Raw genomic sequence first — 21923 nt, 5'->3', positions numbered from 1 at the left:
TTCTCTCTCATCTCTCTGTCTCTCTCTGTTTCTCATCTCTCTCTCTGTCTCTCTCTCCTGCTCTCTCTTTCTCTCTCTGTCTCTCTCCCTCTCTCTTTCTCTCTCTGTCTCTCTATCTCTCTATCTCCCTCTCTCTCTTTCTCTCTCTCTGTCTCTCTCTCTCTTTCTCATCTCTCTGTCTCTCTCTCCCCCTCTCTCTTTCTCTCTCTGTCTCTCTATCTCCCCCTCTCTCTTTCTCTCTCTCATCTCTCTCATCTCTCTCTCTCTCTCTCTCTCTCTCTCTGTCTCCCTCCCCCCTCCCTCTGCAAACCGATCGGGCACAATGCTCAAGCCAGCCAGCCAAATTGCAGATAAACAACCTTCCACCCTGCCACGGAATTACATCACCCTAGCTTTCCCCCCCACCCTACCCCACCCCTGCACAAACACACACCCTAGCATCTCTCCAGGGGCACATCGAAAGGATGCTGAAGAGGGAGGGGGGGTAGAAAGCCTCAGATGGTAAGGAGGAAGCCAGCTTTGAAATCTCATAAAACTGACTCTCCGAGAGAGAGAGAATTGTCAGAAAATGGACTGGCTTGGCTTGGCCCCAGCACATGGCCGAGCGGTAGCCCATCAGGGTTGCTAGCTGCCAATCAAAGGGCAGGCCTTAGGATTTGCAACCCCCCCCCCTTTAAAAAATCCTGCTTTCCTGCAGCAGCCCAGAAAGCCGAAACCCCTATCCTTAAATGCGTGTCTGTCTGTGGATGCTTGCTTATTAATCTTCCAGGAAAGCTTGACATTCACTCCCCCTCCCTCCCTTTACGCAGACCTAGAGAGAGGTCTCTCTGTGAAAATTGAGGGGGCTGGGGGAGGGAGGGAGAGAAGAGGGGAGGCATTCTGCTTGCCCTCCCTTGAGGCAGGCGAGGAAATGGAAGTGCCCCCCTCCTCTTCTTTAGCATCATCTGGGATGCCAAAAAGGGGGGGGAGAGAGAGAGAAAGAAAGAGAAAAAAAATAAGGGAGTCAACCTTACCTGTTTTTCTTCTACGGGAAAGCCAAAATGGGCAGATGCCGGATGAGAGAAAGAGAGAGAGAGAGAGAGGAAAGGAGGGAAGAAAAAAAGGCAAAATTAGAAGAATAAGAAAGCACACAGCCGCCCGAGACTCAAGACCCCCTCCCCAAAATAAGGCAGGCAGTGCCTTATTCTCCCCCATCTTCTCTCACCCACCCACCCCAAAAATAAACCTCACCTGGGTTGACAAGCTTGCTCTTGTACCGCAGGGCTGTGCTCATCTCGAAGACCCTCGACCCCCCCTCCCAAAAAAAGAGGGTCTGGGGCTTCCTGGATTAGGGGTGGCGGCTGCCTCCCCCACCCCTCCCCTCCGCCCTTGCAATCCGGGCAGCGAGCCCTGCCCCACCGCCTTTCCCGGCTTTGCAAACGCGGCTCCGGCGGAGGCTGCAGCAAGCGGAATAAACGGAGATCCAAGGAAAAGGGGAGGAGGGGGAGGGAGGAATAGGAAAGGAGGGAGGCGGACCCAAAGGAGGCCTGGCCCCGCCCAATCTGTCGCCGGCAGCCAATCAAAAGCCAAAGCCCCCTCCAGCCGGCCGATCTGCGCCCCCCCCTTCTCCCCCAACATAAAAGTCTATATTTTCTCAAGTCTCCAAGGATGAAAACGGCATCCTCGCGCTGCAGCCAGGTCATTCCAGGCGCTAGTCCTCATGATTCGGCTGAAAGATCAGAGAGCGCCACCGGAGCTAGTAAGGTAAAAGCAGCATCTTCTCGTGCCCGTCGGAGCCGAAGTGAATTGATGGCAGGGTAGCCAGTGAGTATTCTGGTAGGGTTTTTTTTGGGGGGGGGGTATGATTGGGGTACAGTCTCCTCTCTTGTTCTTTTTGCTGCAGCCCCCCAGCATCCCCATCCTGACTGGGTGACTCAGTGGCTAAGACACTGAGCTTGTCGATCAGAAAGGTCGGGCGTTTGGATCCCTAAGGGGACGGGTTGGGCTAGATGACCTCTAATGGTCCCTTCCAACTCTTGTTACTGTTTACTCTAAACACAGGAGAAGTTCTCCTGTGGTCTCACCTCAAATTTCAAAACATCTGTCCGTTTTGTTTCCTACGCCTAAAATTTCCCGCAACTGTATTGTATTTAGCACTGATGAGGTTACCTAGTTGGGTCACGAAAGGTCTGCGAGGAAACCACCAAGCTCAGAGAGCACCAAGGACCCCATAGTCCTCTTCTTCCTCCTCCTCCCGTCTCCTCCTCCTCTGCACACCCTACTCCCTTCAGCATTGATGATGTTGCCTAGTTGGTAAGCGCTCTGTAATGTGTGTGGGTATACAAGTGCCAGGAAACTGGCATAGTAGAAGGCCAGGCCTCAGTTTCCCACACACCCCAAGGTCTCCTCTGCCTTAAAAGGTCCATCAAGCCCTCTTTAAGAAATAACCATAATGGACAATTACAAACCATTCTTCCCATGTTTTAAGATCTTTGCGTCCCATTCTTTTAAGATCTTTGAGTCCCATGCTTTAAGATCTTTGGGTCCCATTCTTTTAAGATCTTGGGGTCCTATGTTTTAAGATATTTGGATCCCATGTTTTAAGATATTTGAGTCCCATTCTTTTAAGATCTTTGGGTCCTATGTTTTCAGATATTTGGATCCCATGTTTTAAGATCTTTGGGTCCCATGTTTTAAGATATTTGGGTCCCATGTTTTAAGATATTTGGATCCCATGTTTTCAGATATTTGGATCCCATGTTTTAAGATATCTGAATCCCATTCTTTTAAGATCTTTGGGTCCCATGTTTTAAGAAAGGCACCAAATAAATCCATGTACCATTTGTTAAAGAGCTTTGTAGCGATAAATGTCCATTAAAATGTCAATTAAAAAGGGCACAGCGGAGAGGATAGAAGTAGACTGGGTGATGGGAGATTTTAATTTGATTAGTAGGTTACTATAAGGTTGTATGTTATTCCACCTATTCTTCATTTAGCTGACAGCTGCAGTTTGACGCCTCTCATTATGAGGGTTGTCTAGACACCCAATCCTATCCTTGGGCATTTATTTAAATGCCTTATTGAACTGAATGTTTGAGCTTTAATATACATTGGGTGTAAAGGAATTTATGGAATTGATTTGCAAGTGTCTTTGGGTCCCATGGTTTTAAGATATTTGGCTCCCATGCTTTGAGGCACCGAATAAATCCATGTACCATTTGTTAAACAGCTTCTATGCCAGAGAAGTTAACTATATTGAATTCTACTGTACATCGTGCAATATTCATGCAATATCAGGGGTTTTCAATTCAATTGCATAGAAGGCGAAGGATGCGTGTTTGTATTTTATATTTTTATGTATAAGGTACACTGAAGATGGAATTTAATTTCGTTGTACGAGGTGCCATGACAATAAAGTGAAAAGCAAAAGTTACCATTATTATTTTCAGCTCAAACATGAATATTTGATAGAATATTATATCCAATATTAGGATAGGGTAGGATAGGATAGGAACCTATCAAGGTCAAGACATGGGATGTGACTCGCTTAACCACTGCCTTTCTTAGCAGCGGAAGGTCTGGTTGGGGGTGGCTCCCTCAGTGGAGGTTTTTGAGAAGAGATTGGACAACTGTTTGTCTGGAAAGGAATAGAGTCTCCTGCTGAACAGGGGGTTGGACTAGATGACCTCCAGGGTCCCTTCCAACTCTTATTTTTCTGGTCCCAATTTCTTTCCCAAAATTCAATGGATTTCAAGAAAACACACTTCCATCTGTTCACCTGTTCAAAGCTCTAGGGATTTCGCCCACAGGTTTTCTCTCTCTAACACACACACACACACACACACACACACACACACACACACAGCGAGAGAGAGAGAGAGAGAGAGAGAGAGAAAGAGGGAGAGAGAGAGAGAGAGAGAGAGAAACTCACACAGTTTTGTCAGGTTGATTCCATTTATTACAAAAGAAGGTCCAGAAAAATTAGTGTCCACGATGCTTACAAAACCTTTGAGGATTTATATTGTCGTTCTCTCAACGGAACAGAGTTCAAATTGCATAGAAAACACGGTGACAACCAAAAACAACCGATTATTTTGGAAAGAAATGTAGAAATTTCTTTTTTTAAAAAGGATGGGGGCGTAATGCTCTACCCATGATTTATAAGGCATTGTGGGTGAAACTCTCCAAATTGTTCACATCCTTGGCAAGTTATATGTTCCATACAGAGATGGGTTGCCAATTTTTATTTTTTTTACTACCGGTTCACTGGTGGGCGCGCGCGTTTTGACGCTCCTGCGCATGCTCAAAAGCTCCTGCGCATGTGGAAAAGTGTCCAGGTGGGTGGGTGGAGCCTCCCACCGCCGCTACTACTGGGAGCAACTCACCTCTGGTTCTGTACCGTGTATGTATGTATGTATGTATGTATGTATGTATGTATGTATATGTATGTGTATATATATATATATATAAAATGTAGTATTTGTGCTGATAAATAAATAAAGGGAGACTAGTATAGATCTATTTCAAGCTCTCATCAGCTAGCCATACCCTTACTGGGATTCGAACCTAGGCTATATTACTTATTAGGCAGATGTGTTAACCACTAAGCCACAGGCTCTGATCCGTTATCAGCTGAGCCAGTATACATATATATATATGTGTGTGTGTGTGTGTGTGTGTGTGTGTGTTTTATTTGTGCTGATAAATAAATGAAGGGAGACTAGTATAGATCTATTTCAAGCTATTTAGCTCTCATCAGCTAGCCATACCCTCCCAGTAAGGGTATGGCTAGCTGATGAGAGCTAAATAGCTTGAAATAGATCTATACTAGTCTCCCTTCATTTATTTATCAGCACAAATAAAAATTAAAAAAACACAAATATAACAAAGGCAACAGTAAAAAACATTGGGTTTCTGTCGTGATGGACTCTTGTGACGAGCCGATTGACAGATGATGGAAGCAGTTAGCTTCCTCCCATAATTGGGTACCGTGTTTCCCTGAAAATAAGGCCCTGTCTTATTTATTTTTGCCACCAAAAAAGGCACCGGGTCTTATTTTTAGGGGATCTCATCCACTGAATAACTCACTTGCGCATGTCATCCCCAGCCTCCTTTTCCCTGTCAAAGGCCTTTTTCTGAGGCTTCCCTGAAGGCGTCTGCAGCCGATAACAGAACTCAGGATCGATCGGCTGCAGAAGGTCCAACGAGGCAGGTGTTGGGATATTTGAGGCCTGGCTACTTACCTGTCCAAAGATAAGTAGTAGGGCAACTACACCCTGCCCTCCATCCCCACCCTAGCTTAATTTTTACCCGGGCACTCTGGAGTGGCCAGTGTTAGGAATATAATCTAACGCAGTGTTTCTCAACGTTGGCAACTTGAAGATGTCCAGACTTCAACTCCCAGAATTCTGGGAGTTGAAGTCCAGACATCTTCAAGTTGCCAACGTTGAGAAACACTGATCTAACGGTTGGGTTGGCAATATATAAATCATGTAACTGTTTCTTTAAACCATACTGTAAAATGTGATTGACGGGTAAGCTTACCTAACAGCCAGGATATTAATTAGGACTTATTTGGGGGGGGGGGGGTAGGGCGCACGTGTAAAAAAATCCAAGCTAGGACTGATTTAACAGGGTTGGTCGTATTTCCGGGGAAACACGGTACAACTCACACGATTGAGAAGAAATTGGCCAAGTCTTAACTCAAAACATCATTCCGACAGGGCACGTTGAGGGTAAAGATTCAGGAATCTGCTCAGTGGGAGGGGGGGGGAGGAAAGAAACGTACCAAGAGCCACCTGGGCAGAAGATTAAAAAAAACAGAAGCAGGTTCTAAAGCTTAGCAGATACAACGTGCATTGTTAATTGGGGTTTTTAAAACAATGCAAGAGACACATCGAAAGATGCCAAAGGAGGGAGAAACATAACGGGTCCCCTATTGTGATGCTACATGCATGCATAGCAAGATGTGAGAAGAAAAATAGAAGCAATGTTGTACGTATGACAGCTGGGTTCAGTTTTTCCAATGTGAACTTCAAAGGTTTCTTTCTTTAGCTGCACTGGGTTATATATCTTGGTCCGGCATCCACGCATGAACCTCTCAAATCCATTAGTGTCATCACTGAAATTCAATTTTAATTCATGGCCCCTTTGTCTTAAGACCACCGAGTCCCCGCTGTAAGGAAGAGCACAAAGGCAAGAGTTTAGAAGGCTGGCTGGCGGATGGGCGATCCTCGACTTACGGCCAGCCCATTGAGTGACCAAAGGGATAACGGAACTGGAAAAAAGCAGCCTATGGCAGGTTTTCATGGTAACTCCTTTTGAGGGGGGGGGATGAGCTGGAAATAAAAAACTTTGCTGCACTCACATTTGCAATCCGGTAGTGAAGGTAAGTGAATCCCACCACTGGAAAGGAGGGGGAAAAAAGAAAAATGAAAAGAAAGGGGGGAGGGTAGAAGAGGAATGGGGAAAAGAAAGGAGAAACAAAAAGAAGGGGGAGAGAGGAGGGGAAAGGGGAAAAGAAATGAAGGGGAGGAGAGGAAAGGGGAAAGGGGAAAGGAAGGCAGGGGAAGAGAAGGGAGAAAGGAAAGGAAAGGAAGAGAAAGGAAAGAGAGGAAGGAAATAGATAAAGGTTCCCCTTGCACATATGTACTAGTTGTTCCCGACAGTAGGGGGAAGTGCTCACCTCCATTTCGAAGCCGAAGAGCCACCGCTGTCCGAAGATGTCTCCGTGGTCATGTGGCTGGCAATGACTCAACGCTGAATGCAACGCTCTTCCCTTCCCACCAAAGGTGGTTCCTATTTTCCTACTTGCATTTTCTATGTTGCTATCGAACTGCTAGGTTGGCAGAAGCTGGGACAAGTACCCGGAGCTCACCTTTCTGATCGACAAGCTCAGCATCTCAGCCACTGAGCCACTGTGTGCCTTTTTCTTGGCAGAGTAAATCCACCCCCCACTTTTTTTTTTGCATACAGCAACAGTTCCTGTGCTTTTAAATTAAGCACTGCTTTGGTGCACAGCAGGGATTTTACGAGTGTCACAATTTGCCTGCCTTGAGGCACATAGTCAAGGCTGGTTCAACTGAGGGCAGGAAAGAGAGAGAGAGACAGAGAGACAGCTATTGTGGTCTGTGTGTGAGTTTTTTGCCAGTTTGTCCATTTATAAAATGTGTAATTTTGGAGTTTCCAGCCAGATCAGAAAAACTGGAAGTGGCCAAGCGAAGGCACGGGGAGGAACTGAGTTCAGAAAGGCTGCTTGAACTGAGACAGGAAGTACAGAAAAGTAAAGATGACGATCGTGGAGTACCTGATGAACTGATTGAAGGGGAACTGGGAGCAGATTCGGACAGTGAGGAGGTTGGGGAGGAAGATGGGCCAGTCCTGGAGTCTGGGGAAGACTCTGATGAGGGCTCTGTGTCGGAGGCAGAGATGGGGCCAGAGCCATCTGACAGTTATCAGATAGATAGATAAGACAGCTGCCTTTAGAGTCAGACATCAGTGAGGCAGAGGAACAGCGGGAGCCTTTTCAGAGTGTACAAAGAGATAGATAGATAGATAGATAGATAGATAGATAGATAGATAGATAGATAGATAGATAGATAGATAGATAGATGATAGAGATAGATGGAGAGATGGAGAGATAGAGAGACAGAGATAGATGATGATAGATAGATAGATAGATAGATAGATAGATGGATGGATGGATGGATGGATGGATGGATGGATGGATGGATGGATGGATGGATGGATGGATGGATAGATAGATAAATAAATAGATAGATGATAGATAGATAGATAGATAGATAGATAGATAGATAGATAGATAGATAGATGATAGAGTTAGATGGAGAGATAGAGAGACAGAGATAGATGATGATGATAGATAGATAGATAGATAGATAGATAGATAGATAGATAAATAAATAGATAATGATAGATAGATAGATATGGATAGAGAGATAGATGATAGATAGATGATAGAGAGATGGAGAGATAGAGACAGAGATAGATGATGATAGATAGATAGATAGATAGATAGATAGATAGATAGATAGATAGATATGGATAGAGAGATAGATGATAGATAGATAGATAGATAGATAGATAGATAGATAGATGATAGAAATAGATGGAGAGATGGAGAGATAGAGAGACAGAGATAGATGATAGATAGATAGATAGATAGATAGATAGATAGATAGATAGATAGATAAGACAGACAGACAGACAGACATTTTTTCCCCAAAGGCTTAAATCCTGCATGACAAGCGTATGCAGAGAAGTAATTTTTCTCTGATGCATTTGTCTGCATGGAGCATGAATTATTTAGAAAAGGGAAGCCACGCTCAAGTATCTTTTATGCACCACTTTCAATTATGTCATATGTCAAACCAAAAGGAAACCTATATTCCAGAAATATCATTTCTAGGGGGTGTCACCTGGGGTGGCAGGGAAACTAGCCCCATGATGGCGAATATATGAAACACGTCAGAGAGGGGGCCAGAGCCGTCTGACAGTTATCAGCTGCCTTTGGAGTCAGACAAGGCAAAAGGTCAGTGAGGCAGAAGAACAGCTGGAGCCTGTTCCCAGTGTGCCCATGCGCAGAGTTGCCAGACGAAGGGAACAGCAAAAGAACAGGGGTCGACATGGGAGTAAGGCCACAGGTGGACGATGAAGGGTCCCTCCCAGAGGAAATAAAAGAGGAGCGAAAGGGGAGTGGAGTTTGCAGGAGACCATTAGTTCAATTCATTGGTTCTGACTCTCCGAGGCTCCTTGCCAAGTTCTGCAGATCTCGGCCTGGCAGCTCTCCAAGCCAGATAAGGTCTGTGACTGTAAATCCTCCCTTGAAAGATTTTGGTGGATGTGAATGAGCAGAACTCATAGTCAATTCATCAAAGGGTTTTTTGTTGGGACAAGGAGTTGGCTTCCTGCTCTTGGGAAGCCTGGGTCAGAACACTTATGCTGGCACGGATCACAATCCAAACCGGCATGCTAGCACACTGTACGCCTATAAAAAATTCAGCAGTAATGTGTAGCGGCTCCATAAGATCCATTGTGCTGCTGGCAGAGCAGGGATGTGGCCATCAGAAAGACAAGGCCGTGAGGCAGAGGAAACTCTAGCGAAAGGTATCTTGGGTCTAATTCAAGTGAATGGTCTTCTCCGCTTTGGATCAGAGTTAGGAGAGGGGGGGTGAGAAAAGAATAAAAAGAAAGGGGAGAGGGGAGAAGAGGAATGGGGAAAAGAAAGAAGAAACAAAAAGAAGGGGGGGAGAAAGGAGAAAAGAAAGGAGAAATGAAAAGAAAGGAGGGAGAGGAGAGGAGAGGAAAAGGGAAAGGAAAGGGAGAAAGGAAAGGAAGAGAAAGGAGGAGAAAGGAAAGGAAGAGAAAGGAGGGGAAAGGAAAGGGGGAAAGGAAATAGAAAGGAGAGGAAGAGGGAAAGGAAAGGGAAAAAGGAAATAGAAATAGAGAACGGAAAGGAAAGGGAGAATGGAAAGGAAAGGGAGAAAAGAAATAGAAATAGAGAAAGGGAAGGGAGAAAGGAAAGGAAAGGAAAGGGGAAAGGAAAGGGAGAGGGAAAGGAAAGGGAGAAAGGAAATAGAAATAGAGAACGGAAAGGAAAGGGAGAAAGGAAAGGAAAGGAAAGAGAGAAACAAAATAGAAATAGAGAAAGGAAAGGAAGAGGGAAAGGGAGAAAAGAAATAGAAATAGAGAAAAGGAAAGAAGAAAGGAAAGAAATGAGGGGAAAAGGAAAGGCAAGGAAAAAGGGAAGGGATGTCAACTCACAGAGAGAAACTGACAAGTCAACATGACTCACAAGGAGGCAGGATCTACTCAAACAACAGGACAATTCACTAAACCTCCCTTAACCATCGTTACAGGAAACTTCAACCTGATGGTTACTCCAAAGAAGATCTAAACTCCTGGCTAAATTTCACATTCCCACCTGAAAGACTTGGGCTCCCTTCTGCAACCTTCTCCTCCCCAGATGATGTCCCTCATTACCTCCCTCCGGCATCAGACCACGGCTGAGGTCTGGTTGCTATGGCGATGCCAGACCCATTTGTCTTTTAAAAAAACCCACATATCCGTTATCGTTATCGCAAGGGGCTGAGGGTGATTTTTCAGCCTTTTGCAAAAAAATGCGCTTGGCAGGAACCAGACCGACAGGCGGTCGCAAAAAGCAACTTGAGATAACGGAGAAAATTATGCAAACATTTTTTTTTTAAAGGCAGCTTCCTCCCCATCTTTCTTTTTCCTTGTTTTAAATGTCCTTCCGCGAATTAATCCTAAGTGAGATAAATGCATGATTAGCATCTGGAGGGATTTAAAAATGATTGCTGATGCTCAGAGCTGCTCCAGATGTTATGGAATTCTTTGTAAAAATTCTTGATTGGCCAAGTGTGGCTGGACACCCAAGGAATTTATCTTTGGTGCATATGCTCTCAGTGTACGCAAGGAGAATACAATACATTTCATCAAGAATAAAAAGAGACAACACTTAGCAATAGTCACAGGTTACTAATAAGCTATCAAATCCTACTAGTAAAGAAATAAAACAATATAAATTGTAAAGATACAAGCAACATGGTTATAGTCGTAAGTGGGGAGAGATAGATACTAGGAAGGAAGAGAAGAAGAATAGTAAGACAGTCTTAGTAAATGGTTTGACAGTGTTGTGGGAATTAGTTGTTTACCAGAGTGTTGGTGTTTGGGGAAAAACTGTCCTTATGTCTAGTTGTTCTGGTGTGCAGTGCCCTATAGCGTTGTTTTGAGGGTAGGAGTTGAAACAATTTATGTCCAGGATGTGAGGGGTCAATAGTTATTTTCACAGCCCACTTTTTGACTTTTTGCAGTGTACAGGTCCACGATGGAAGGCGGGTTGCTAGCCATTGTTTTTTTCTGCAGTTTTAATTATCCATTATCTATAACAAACTGAAGATAAAGGGAATTTAAAGGACTTGTCTCCTTTAAATTCCCTTTTTCCTTTTTGTGGTTTTTGGGGAGAGGAGGGGGGGGAGAAAAATCAGGATTTATGGGACATGTTCCTCCTCTTTCCAGAAAGAAAAACAAAAAAAAATGACATCCCATCATTTTAAGAGCTATTTCTGCAGCTATGGCACATTCAGAAGTCATGATGATCCATCGCGAGATAAACCTTGGTCAGATTTTTGCAATCTTAAGCAAAAGGGTGGAGAAGAATGCGAGGTTCCTTTGCAAAAAAAAAAAATCTGCCATCACAGACAAATTAGGCATAAAGAGGTTTTCGTGTTGCTGTTTCTAGTCTGTTCTTCTTCCAGCAGCCTAGGGCAGCTTGATTAATATACCTCCTCCCCTTTAATTCCTGTAGAACTTCCAAGGCTATATAATGACATGGTTAGGAAAAAAACCTTGGGAGACAAACTGATAAGGGACTGGTCAGATAAGAGATGGCACAGCCCACAGCTGCATAATGAATGGGAAAAGAGACTCAGAAGGGACTCTCCCTAGTTTCTAAGGATGCAAAGGAGAGGGCTGTAATGTTATGTGGGAAAAACCTTGGAAGACGGGGAAATGAAATGCTGCCTAGGGAATGTTTAGATAATGGTCAGCATAGCCCTCAGCTTCCTAATGGGTGGAAAAAGAGACTGAAGAAGGGACCCTCCCTAGTTTCTCGGGCTGTAAAGGAGGTGGCTACAATGGTATAGGGGAAAACCCATGGGAGACGGGGAGATGAGATGTTACCTGGGGAACGGCCAGATAAGAGATGGCATAGCTCACAGCTGCCTAATGGGTTGAGAAAGAGGCTCAGAAAGGACCCTCCCTAGTATCTTTGGCTGTAAAGGAGAGAGATGTAATGGTATGTGAGAAAGACTTTGGGAGACGGGGAAGAGATACCTCCAAGGCATGGTCAGATAAGAAATGGCTGAGCCCACAGCTGAATAATGGGTGGAGAAAGATGCTCAGAAGGGACTCTCCCTAGTTTCTCGGGCTGTAAAGGAGGCAGCTATAATAGTATGTGGGAAAGGCCTTGGGAGAGGGGAAGGTGAGATGCTGCCTAGGGAGTGTTTAGATAATGGACAGCATAACCCTCAGCTTCCTAATGGGTGGGAGAAAGAGACTCAAGAAGGGGCCTCCCTAGTTTCTCGGGCTGTAAAGGAGGCGGCTATAATGGTATAGGGGACAAACCATGGGAGACGGGGAGATGAGATGTTGCCTAGGGAACAGTCAGATAAGAGATGGCATAGCTCACAGCTGCATAATGGGTGGAGAGGCTGCCTAGGAGGGATCCTCCCTAGTTTCTCGGGCTGTAAAGGAGGCAACTATAATGGTATGTGAGAAAGACCTTGGGAGTTGGGCAGAAAAGGAGAGAAGAGAGGCTGCTTGGGGAGCTGTCCGATAAGAGACAGCATAGCCCACAGCTACAAAATGGGTGGGGAAAGAGACTCAGAAGAGACCCTCCCTAGTTTCTAAGGATGTAAAGGAGAGGGTTGTAATGGTATGTGGGAAAGACCTTGGGAGTTGGGGCAGAAAGGGGGAGAAGAGAGACTGCCTAGGGAGCAGACCAATAAGGGATGGCATAGCCCACAGCTGCATAACGGGTGGAGAAAGATGCTCAGAAGGGACCCTCCCCAGTTTCTAAGGATGTAAAAGAGAGGGCTGTAATGCTATGTGGGAAAAACTTTGGGAGACAGGTGGAAGAGACACTGGGCCGCTTTATCCAGCAACTGAACAATGAGTGAGACAAGAGGGATTCTCCCTAGGTTCTCGTTGTAAAAGAGATATGGGGGTGGGGGAGAGAGAGAAAGTACAGGTAGTCCTCAACTTACAATATTTAGTAACTTTTCAAACTTACAGCAGCACTGAAAAAGCAACTTATGACTGTTTTTCACACTTATGACCACAGTCCCCACAGTCATGTGACCAAAATTCAGATGCTTGCCAACTGTTTCATACTTATGATGGTTGCAATGTCCCAAGGTCACGTGGTCCCCTTTGGCAACCTTCTGACAAGCAAAGTCAGTGGGGAAGAAGCTGGATTCACTTAACAACATGTTATTAACTTAACATATTCACTTAACAATTATGGCGAGAAAGGTCATAAAATGGGGCAAACCTCATTTCACAACCATCTCGCTTAGCAACAGAAATTTTGGGCCCAAATTTGGTCGTAAATTGAGGACCACCTGAATGTTCAAACTTGCAAGATTCATCCGTGTAGCTTTGCAATAGAGGTTGTTCTGGAATCAAAAGTAGGGAATCGATGCAGTGAATTTAGTTACACATATTGAAACTGCTTTTTTAAAAAATATTATTATTTCAATTTGGGTAGGGGGAACGCGGTGGCTCAGTGGCCAAGACGCTGAGATTGTCGATCAGAAAGGTTGGCAGTTCAGTGGTTTGAATCCCTAGTGCCCCATAACGGAGTGAGCTCCCATGACTTGTCCCAGCTTCTGCCAACCTAGCAGTTAGAAAGAACGTAAAATTGCAAGTAGAAAAATAGGAACCACTTTGGTGGGGAGGTAACAGTGTTCCATGCGCCTTCGGGTGTTGAGTCATGCTGGCCACATGACCACGGCGACATCTTCAGACAGCGCTGGCTCTTCAACTTTGAAATGGAGATGAGCACCGCCCCCTAGAGTCAGGAACGACCAGCACATATGTGCGTGGGGAACCTTTACCTTTAGCCAACAAAATTGGGCTATTCCCTTGCTTTCCCAGCAGCAGACAGCTATCCCTTCTTGGCTGCAACCATGCGGGAAATTTTGGCTGCCCTCTTTGACTCTGACTCAAGCCAAGTTTAGTTATGACACTTCCTTTCCCAAGAAAAGTTTCCATTCGGATCGCTCCCGTTTAGAAGTTTTAAGAAGCAACTGCACAACTTGCTTTTCTTCCTTGTTGTTTTTTTTTTGCAGGAAAAAAACAGACCATGCGCACCGCCGGGATATCTCATTCCCCAAAAATGTGGATCCCACAGAATTCTGGCTCATTGCTGTGTCTAGACTGGGAACTGTGACATGAAGCCAGCTTCTAAAAGTCTGTTTTGGAAAAGTGGTGGGTTTTTTTCTCCCTGTTAGAAAATAGGCCTCTTCAGGAAGCAACTGAAGGTTAAGTGGCTTTTTCAAGATGCTTCTGCCCGTCATTGGTTTGAAATAGACGGCCAGCCAATCGCCAACAACTTCCTGGGAGGAGCTATAAATGGGGAGGAGCTTGCTTTCCCAAATTTTAATTTTCTATTCTTCCAGGGCTTGAAGGGGGAAAAAGAAAAACACTGTTCCCATTTTGGTTGAAGCCCAAAGTCTCCCAATCAAAAGCCGAAAATCTTCTCCTCCATCCTGGCTGTTCGGTGTCAAGATTCACCTATTATCTTCGGACAGAACAACAGATGTTACAGGATTTATTTAGTTCGGTTTCTCCTTAGAAACCGTGTCTAGACTTTGTGCTGGAGGCAGAAAAAAAATGACATCTGGATCCTGGGATTTGCTGATTAGGTTACTTTGAGGTTATAGAAAGGTTAGGATTTACCAAGAATTTAAAATTTAAAAAATTGGCTGTAATTTTATATTTTTAAATTCTACTGCACTGAAAAAAGTTAGAAGTTTAATGCTTTCTTTGTTCTGTTTATCTTATCCTTCTTTCCTTCCTTTTTCTTCCTTTCTTTCCTTTCTTCCTTTTCTTTCTTTTCTATTTCTTTCTTTCTTTCCTTCCTTCCTTTTCTCTTCCTTTTCTTTCTCTTCCTTCCTTCCATTTCCTTTATTTCCCTTTCCCATTTCCCATTATCTTTATTTTCATTCATGATTTATATCATATCTATATATGAACTTAATGAAAAATAAAAATAAAAGACATGACAAGGCATATTTCTTGGTTCTGGTCAGTGTGTTGGGTCCATCTACCTTTGTAGAGGCTAAGTCAGCAAACTATATTACAAAGTAGCATGATTAAGAGAAATATAAATCCAGTTATTCATTCCAGGGTATCCCATTCCTCTGCTCTCTTAATAGTTGTGCAGATCCCATATAGAGTGGAGTAAAATCATCGGAAGAAAATCTAAACTTTAAACTTCAACCGTGACAGTAACTTTCCAAGTCGTGGGAAATGCCTTGACATCGACGTTACATTCTCCTAACTACGTAAATATTTTGGGTTTGTATTGACTTCAAACAAGGAAAGCAGAAATCAACGAAAAGAAAAATAAACAAACTTCCTTCAATGTGGAAACTGTTGCAAAGCCTTAAGGTAGAACACAAGCCATGTTACTCAAGGCTTCATATTTTAACAAGTCAGCAAAGCACAGCTGGCTGCTCAAAACTGACCACTTCAAACAGCATCCAACGTCCTACAATTGCTGGGGCTTTGGATGAGGGCTGGAGGGCCTTGTGGGACTGTATCATGGTCTGGAACTTGCCGACCATCTCAGCCCACTGAGCCTCCAGGCCTTGCACTCCTGCAGATCTTCCCTCTGCTTGGAAAGCCTATGCTGGTAGTCCTCAGTGAGGTGCTTCTGCTGAGCCTCCTTCTCGGTCAGATCCCTTTTGAACTGAGCTGTTTTGCCAACTCTTTCTCCTGGTGCCTGCTTAGTTCCAGCCACTGCTTCCTGTTGGGGTCCTAAGGAGCCCGGGCGTGGAGGCCGAGGAGTGGCTGGGAGGGGAGGGGCGAGCAGAGGCTGGCGAGGCGCCCCGCAATGTGAGTGACATGAAGTTGGCCACGTCCACCCAGTCACATGACCACCTAGGCACTCCCACCCAGCCGGTCATTAGGCAGATCATATTCGTGGTCTGGGGGATTTAAAATTATGAATTTAGTGGTCCCTGAGGTCCGAAAGGTTGGGGACCCCTGGACTAGACATGCGTAGCTCCCTCAACTGTCCATCGCATGGTTTCGCCTCCAGACCCTCCATCATCTTTGTGGCTCTTCTCTTGCACTCTTTCTAGGGTCTCAACATCTTTGTCCACGTACGGTGTGCAGTCACGTATTTTTATTATGATTCCAAGAGGATTTGTCGGCTGTACAAAGAGGGTTGACGGGACCTTTGATAACTACCCATCAGGGGGTTGCTAGAGCCACCCTCAGCCTCCCTTGGTGACTGCTGCTTCTCTCCATACTTCGAGAGATGGGAACCTGTTTGTCCCTACATCAACGCCAAGAAAATAATCCGGTGTGCATCTCTGAAGCGCGGGAATGTAAAGCCGTACTTACCGTCAAAGTTTTAGGATACCTCCTTACTCGTCTGCAGGTTTCATCCTCATCTGGGCTTGCATTTGGGCAATCATCTCCTGCATACGACGCAACTGGGTGGGTGGCAGGGGGGGGAGAAAAAGAGAGAAAATGCAGTGAGCACAGGTAGCCATAGCAAGTAGACTTATATACCGCTTCACAGTGCTTTACAACTGTTTACAAAGTCAGCATATTGTCCCCAACAACTTGAGTCATCTGATCTTAATACCTTTTTTGCACTGCTAGACATAAAATATCTATTCTATTCATCCATCCATCCATCCATCCTCTTTCTTTCTCTATCTCTCTTTCCTACCTGCATCTACTGTATCTATAGCAATATCACTTAGGCTTATACACAGTGCTTTACAACCCTGTCTACAAAGTCAGCATATTTCTGTTGTGGCCCGCCAGCAGAGCTGGCGGCAGATTGGGACAGTGAGGAGGTTGGGGAGGAACATGGGCCAGTCCTGGAGTCTGCGGAAGGCTCTGATGAGGGCTCTGTGTCAGAGGCAGAGAGGGGGCCGGGGCCATCTGACAGTTATCAGCTACCTTTGGAGTCGGAGATCAGCGCACATCGGGAACAGCTGGAGCCTGTTCCCAATGTGCGCATACGCAGAGTTGCCAGAAGAAAAGAACATCTAAGAAATCAGTGTTGACTTGGGAATAAAGCCGCACGTGAACAGTGAATGGCCCCTCCCATAGGGGAATAAAGAGGAGCGAAAGGGGAGTGGAGTTTGCAGGAGGCCGTAAGTTCAATTCATTTGGGTGAAGATCTGTTCCTGACTTCTTGCCAAGGAATTGCTGCTACAGCGTGGAGTTTGGGAGATATCGGCCTGGCAGCTCTCCAAGCCTGATAAAGTTGTGAAATCTCTTAAAAGATTGTTTGCTGGGACTTTGCTGGAGAGGAATTCACTTTAAACTCAATAAAACGGGTTTTATCGGGACGAAGAGTTGGCTTCGTGCTTTTGGGAAGCCTAGGTCAGAACTATTTCCCCCAACAATCTGTGTCCTCATTTTACCCACCTCAGAAGGATGGAAGGCTAAGTCAACCTTGAGCCAGCCTGGATTGAACTCCTGGCAGTGAGCAGAGTTAGCTTGCAATACTGCATTCTAACCCCTGTACCATCCGGGAGCATATGTGAAGTAAGGCGATGCAATGCAATATAAAAATTTTAATGTGTTGTAGTCCTTGACTTAAAACCAGTCACTTAACGACCGTTACAAAGGGACTTGAAAATGTTATTTATGACCGGTCCTCAAAGTTACGACTGTCATGGTTCTGTTGTCACTTGATCACATTTTGGCCAAAAAGTGTCCATTGGATAAAATTGATTTGGACTTTGCTTAATAGCAATAGCCCTTAGATTTATATAGCGCTTCACAGTGCTTTACAGGCCTCTCTAAGCAGGCTCTACAGAGTCCAGGACCATGGCAACTTGCTTAATGACCATTATCAAAATGGTCACAACATCGAATTTGTCCCATGATGATTCGACTTATGGCCGCAATGACTTGCAACCAAAACTCTGGGCTCCGTTATGGCCCTAAGTGGAGGATAGATAAAAGGAAAAGATTCCCCTGTACATGCGTGCTAGCCGTTCCTGACTCTAGGGGGCGGTGCTCATCTCTATTTCAAAGCCGAAGAGCCAGCGCTGTCCGAAGACGTCTCCGTGGTCATGTGGCCGGCATGGCTCAATGCCGAAGGCACACGGAACGCTGTTCCCTTCCCACCAAAGATGGTCCCTATTTTTCTACTTGCATTTTTTCGTGCTTTTCGTGCTAGGTTGGCAGAAGCTGGGACAAGTCACGGGAGCTCACTCCGTTATGCCCCCTTTTCTGATCGGCTAAGCGTCTTAGCCACTGTGTCCCCTTAAGTTGAGGATTACCCGTATTAAAAAAAAATCCACTGGATTCTACAGAGTGAAAAATCCAAGAATTTCCATTCAGAAAACCACCAATAATGGGAAGATATTCCCACGATGCTGTAACAAGCTATTTGGTATTCAAGGTATGTTTCAACGAGCCACTAATCTGGAGGAATGTGGCCAAAACACACAAGCTGTTACAACCAGCTTGCAATTATTATTTTCTTCAATTCTCCCGTGGGAAATCATTTTCTCCCGTGGGACTTCTTTGCAGAAGCCACATTCTTCAAGTATGACCCATTGCTCGCTCCATGCTATTTATGGACAGCAATCTGTTTTCTTCTTTTCCCGTCCATTCTGGCATTTACGGTAAACCGAACAAGAAAAGACTAGAAGAATTTTTTAATAAAAATAACCGCGGCAGGAAGGAGGATGAAGAATTCAGCCAAGAGCATGTCTGCGTTACTATAAAAACATTTTTTTAAAAATCTATTTGCTAGTGGATTCATAAATGTGAATATATTTGAGTCCCAATGGCTCAAGCCTTCCAAATTAGAATAAAGTAGAGTAGAGTAGAATAGAATAGAATAGCAGAGTTGGAAGGGACCTTGGAGGTCTTCTAGTCCAACCCCCTGCTCAGGCAGGAAACCCTACACCATTTCAGACAAATGGTTATCCAACATCTTCTTTAAAATTTCCAGTGCTGGGGCATTCACAACTTCTGGAGGCAAGTTTGTCCCACTGGTTAATTGTTCTCACTGTCTTGAAATTCCTCCTTAGTTCTAAGTTGCTTCTCTCCTTGATTAGTTTCCACCCATTGCTTCTTGTCCTGCCCTTGGGTGCTTTGGAGAATAATTTGAATCCCTCTTCTTTGTGGCAGCCCCTGAGATATTGGAAGATTGCTATCATGTCACCCCTAGTCCTTCTTTTCATCAGACTAGCGAGACATCATTCTGAGGTCGGTAAAATGAGGGCCCAAATTGTTGGGGTCAATGTGCTGACTCCATAAGAGAGTGAAGCACTGTGAAGCGGTACATAAGTCTAAGGGCTATTGCTATATGAATAGAATAGGATAGAATGTAAAAAGAATAGAATAGAATAGAACAAGCATAGAATAGAACAGAATAGACTGTAAAAGAATAGGATAGGGTAGGGTAGGGTAGGATAGAATAGAATGTAGGATAGGATAGGATGTAAAAAGTATAGAATAGAATAGAAAAAGAATAGTATAGAATAAAATAAAATAGAATAGAACAGAACAGAACGTGATAGGATAGGATAGGATGTAAAAAGAATAGAATAGAATATAAAAAGAATAGAATATAAAAACAATAGGGATAGGATACAATAGAATGTAAAAAGAATAGAATAGAATATAGAAAGAATAGAATAGAATAGAATAGAATAGAAAAAGAATAGGATAGAATAGAATAGAATAGAATGAATAGAATGTAAAAAGAATAGAATAGAATATAAAAAGAATAGGGTAGGATAGGATAGGATGTAAAAAGAATAGAATAGAATATAATATAGAAAGAATAGAATAGAATAGAAAAAGAATAGAATAGAATAGAAAAAGAATAGGGTAGGGTAGGATAGGATAGGATAGGATAGAACGTAAAAAGATTAAAATAGAATAGAATATAGAAAGAATAGAATGGAATATAAAAAGAATACAAAAATAAAGGATAGGATAGGATAGAACAGAATAGAATGTAAAAAGAATAGAATAGAATAGAACAGAATAGAATGTAAAAAGAATAGAATAGAACAGTACAGAATAGAATAGAATGTAAAAAGAATAGAATAGAATAGAAAAAGAATAGGGTAGGATAGAATAGAATACAGAAAGAATAGAATAGAATAGAATATAAAAGGATAGGATAGAATAGAATGTAAAAAGAATAGAATAGAAAAAGAATAGGGTAGGATAGGATATCATGTAAAAAGAATAGAATAGAACAGAATATAGAAAGAATAGAATAGAATATAAAAAGGAATAGAAAAACAATAGCATAGAATAGGATAGGGCAGGATAGGATACAATAGAATGTAAAAGAATAGAATATAATTCTTTATTGGCCCATATCTAAGCATAAACAGTAATTTCAGCACAGATTAAACATCTCTATTCTTGTTCCTACTTCACTTCCTTCATTATCATCATCATCACTATCTTCTCCAAATTCCTGCATTTTCTACATATTTAAGAGGCCCAGGGATTAAGCAGCCACCCAATTTGTACAACATCCTGCTCTGTTGTGGCTTTAGAACTCTTGCATAATTCAGGCGCTTGGCAAGCAGTTCATATTTATCACGGGTGCACTGTTCCCAGGCTCATGGGATCCCCTTCTGCAACAAGCAAAATCAACGGACAAGCCAGATTCACTTAACAACCGTGTTGCTAACTGAACCGCTGCAGTGATTCACTTAGCAACGGTGGCAGGAAAAAGCCATCAAATGGGGCAAAACTCACTTAATAAGCGGCTCGCTCAGCAACAGAAATTTGGGGGCTCAATTTGTTAGTCGTAAGTTGAGGGCTAACGGCAGCCAATATCGACCTAAGCTAAGTGCTCAAGTGCCAATTACTTTTCCGCCCTGTGTTTCTTTCGAGCAACAGTGAATGTTCTGACCGGAATATTTGAAATGAACAGAGAAAGCTATCGGAGGATGCTGAATTGAAGGAGGAGAAGGCATCTTTTACATGTGGGAGATCAGATTTAAAAAACGGTGGACTTTTGAGACCTGAGAGACTCAAAACATGCTTTTTTTTTGTTTCTGTTTCGGAAGGACTTTCCTGTTTCAAGACTCGTTTTGTTTTTGGAAAAAGTAGCTAGCTTTATATTTGGAAGAAGAGATATAGATATTTAAAGGCAATTCGGGAAGCAAAAGTCCAGGAGACACAACACTAAATGAATACCAGTAAGAAACAGACCAGTTTGGCAGCTGGAACAAAGCATGGAAAAGATTAATTGTTCTCAAAAGTCAAGGATTTTTATTCTTTGATAAAACCCAGAATAACTATTGAGCAGGATATCTTGATCCTGGTGAGTCTGGCACTCCTCCAAGGTCTGTCTGTCTGTCTCTCTCTCTCTCTCACACACACACACACACATGGGGGGGGGGAGAGGGAGACAGAGAGAGAGACAGGTGGGGGAAAGAGAGAGAGGGATAGAGAGAGACAGAGAGAGGAGAGAGAGAGACAGAGAGAGACACAGAAAGAGGGGAGAGGGAGAGACAGGTGGGGAGGGAGAGAAAGAGAGAAGGAGAGAGAAAGACAGAGAGGAGAGAGACACACAGAGAGAGGACAGAAAGACAGACAGACAGAGAGAGGGGAGAGAGAGAGACAGGTAGGGGAAAGAGAGGGAGGGAGAGAGAGAGACAGAGAGAGGAGAGACAGACAGACAGACAGAGAGACACAAAAAGAGGGGAGAAGGAGAGACAGGGAGGGAGAGAGAGAGACAGAGAGAGGAGAGACAGAGAGGAGAGAGACACACAGAGAGAGGACAGAAAGACAGACAGACAGAGAGAGGGGAGAGAGACAGAGACAGGTAGGGGAAAGAGAGGGAGGGAGAGAGAGAGACAGAGAGAGGAGAGACAGACAGACAGACAGACAGAGAGACACAAAAAGAGGGGGAGAAGGAGACAGGGAGGGAGGAGAGAAAGAGAAAGAGAGAAAGACAGAGAGGAGAGAGCACACAGAGAGAGGACAGAAAGACAGAAGACAGAGAGAGGGGGGGAGAGAGAGACAGGTAGGGGAAAGAGAGGGAGGGAGAGAGAGAGACAGAGAGAGGAGAGACAGACAGACAGACAGAGAGACACAAAAAGAGGGGAGAAGGAGAGACAGGGAGGGAGGGAGAGAAAGAGAGAGAGAAAGACAGA

The 21923-nt window shown here is 44.0% G+C and overlaps 1 protein-coding gene and 2 long non-coding RNA genes across 4 annotated transcripts in view; 1 reads left to right on the top strand and 2 right to left on the bottom strand.

Moving 5' to 3' along the window:
• The window catches only part of LOC116516613 (septin-5), a 40840-nt gene extending 39333 nt beyond the window's left edge, over positions 1–1507 (bottom strand). For both annotated transcript variants that reach the window (XM_032229218.1, XM_032229219.1), the window contains exons 1-2: positions 1231–1507; positions 1014–1024 (exon numbers count right to left, since the gene is read on the bottom strand). In XM_032229218.1, coding sequence (XP_032085109.1) covers positions 1014–1024; positions 1231–1273 — 54 coding nt within the window. In that variant the 5' untranslated portion in view covers positions 1274–1507. The remainder of the gene's footprint in view (positions 1–1013; positions 1025–1230) is intronic.
• A 122-nt stretch (positions 1508–1629) lies between these two features.
• LOC116516615 lies at positions 1630–14259 on the top strand. The gene is made up of 2 exons (XR_004256383.1): positions 1630–1803; positions 13872–14259. It is a non-coding gene; the product is annotated as an uncharacterized LOC116516615 (long non-coding RNA).
• LOC116516614 lies at positions 5546–16296 on the bottom strand. Its single transcript, XR_004256382.1, has 2 exons — positions 16156–16296; positions 5546–6154 (listed from the first exon to the last, which is right to left on the bottom strand). It is a non-coding gene; the product is annotated as an uncharacterized LOC116516614 (long non-coding RNA).
• Positions 16297–21923: the final 5627 nt, after the last annotated feature.

The sequence above is a fragment of the Thamnophis elegans genome, chromosome 13 (assembly GCF_009769535.1).
Source record: "Thamnophis elegans isolate rThaEle1 chromosome 13, rThaEle1.pri, whole genome shotgun sequence".
In the NCBI taxonomy this organism is placed as follows: domain Eukaryota; kingdom Metazoa; phylum Chordata; class Lepidosauria; order Squamata; family Colubridae; genus Thamnophis; species Thamnophis elegans.
This window is presented reverse-complemented; position numbering and strand designations above follow the sequence as displayed.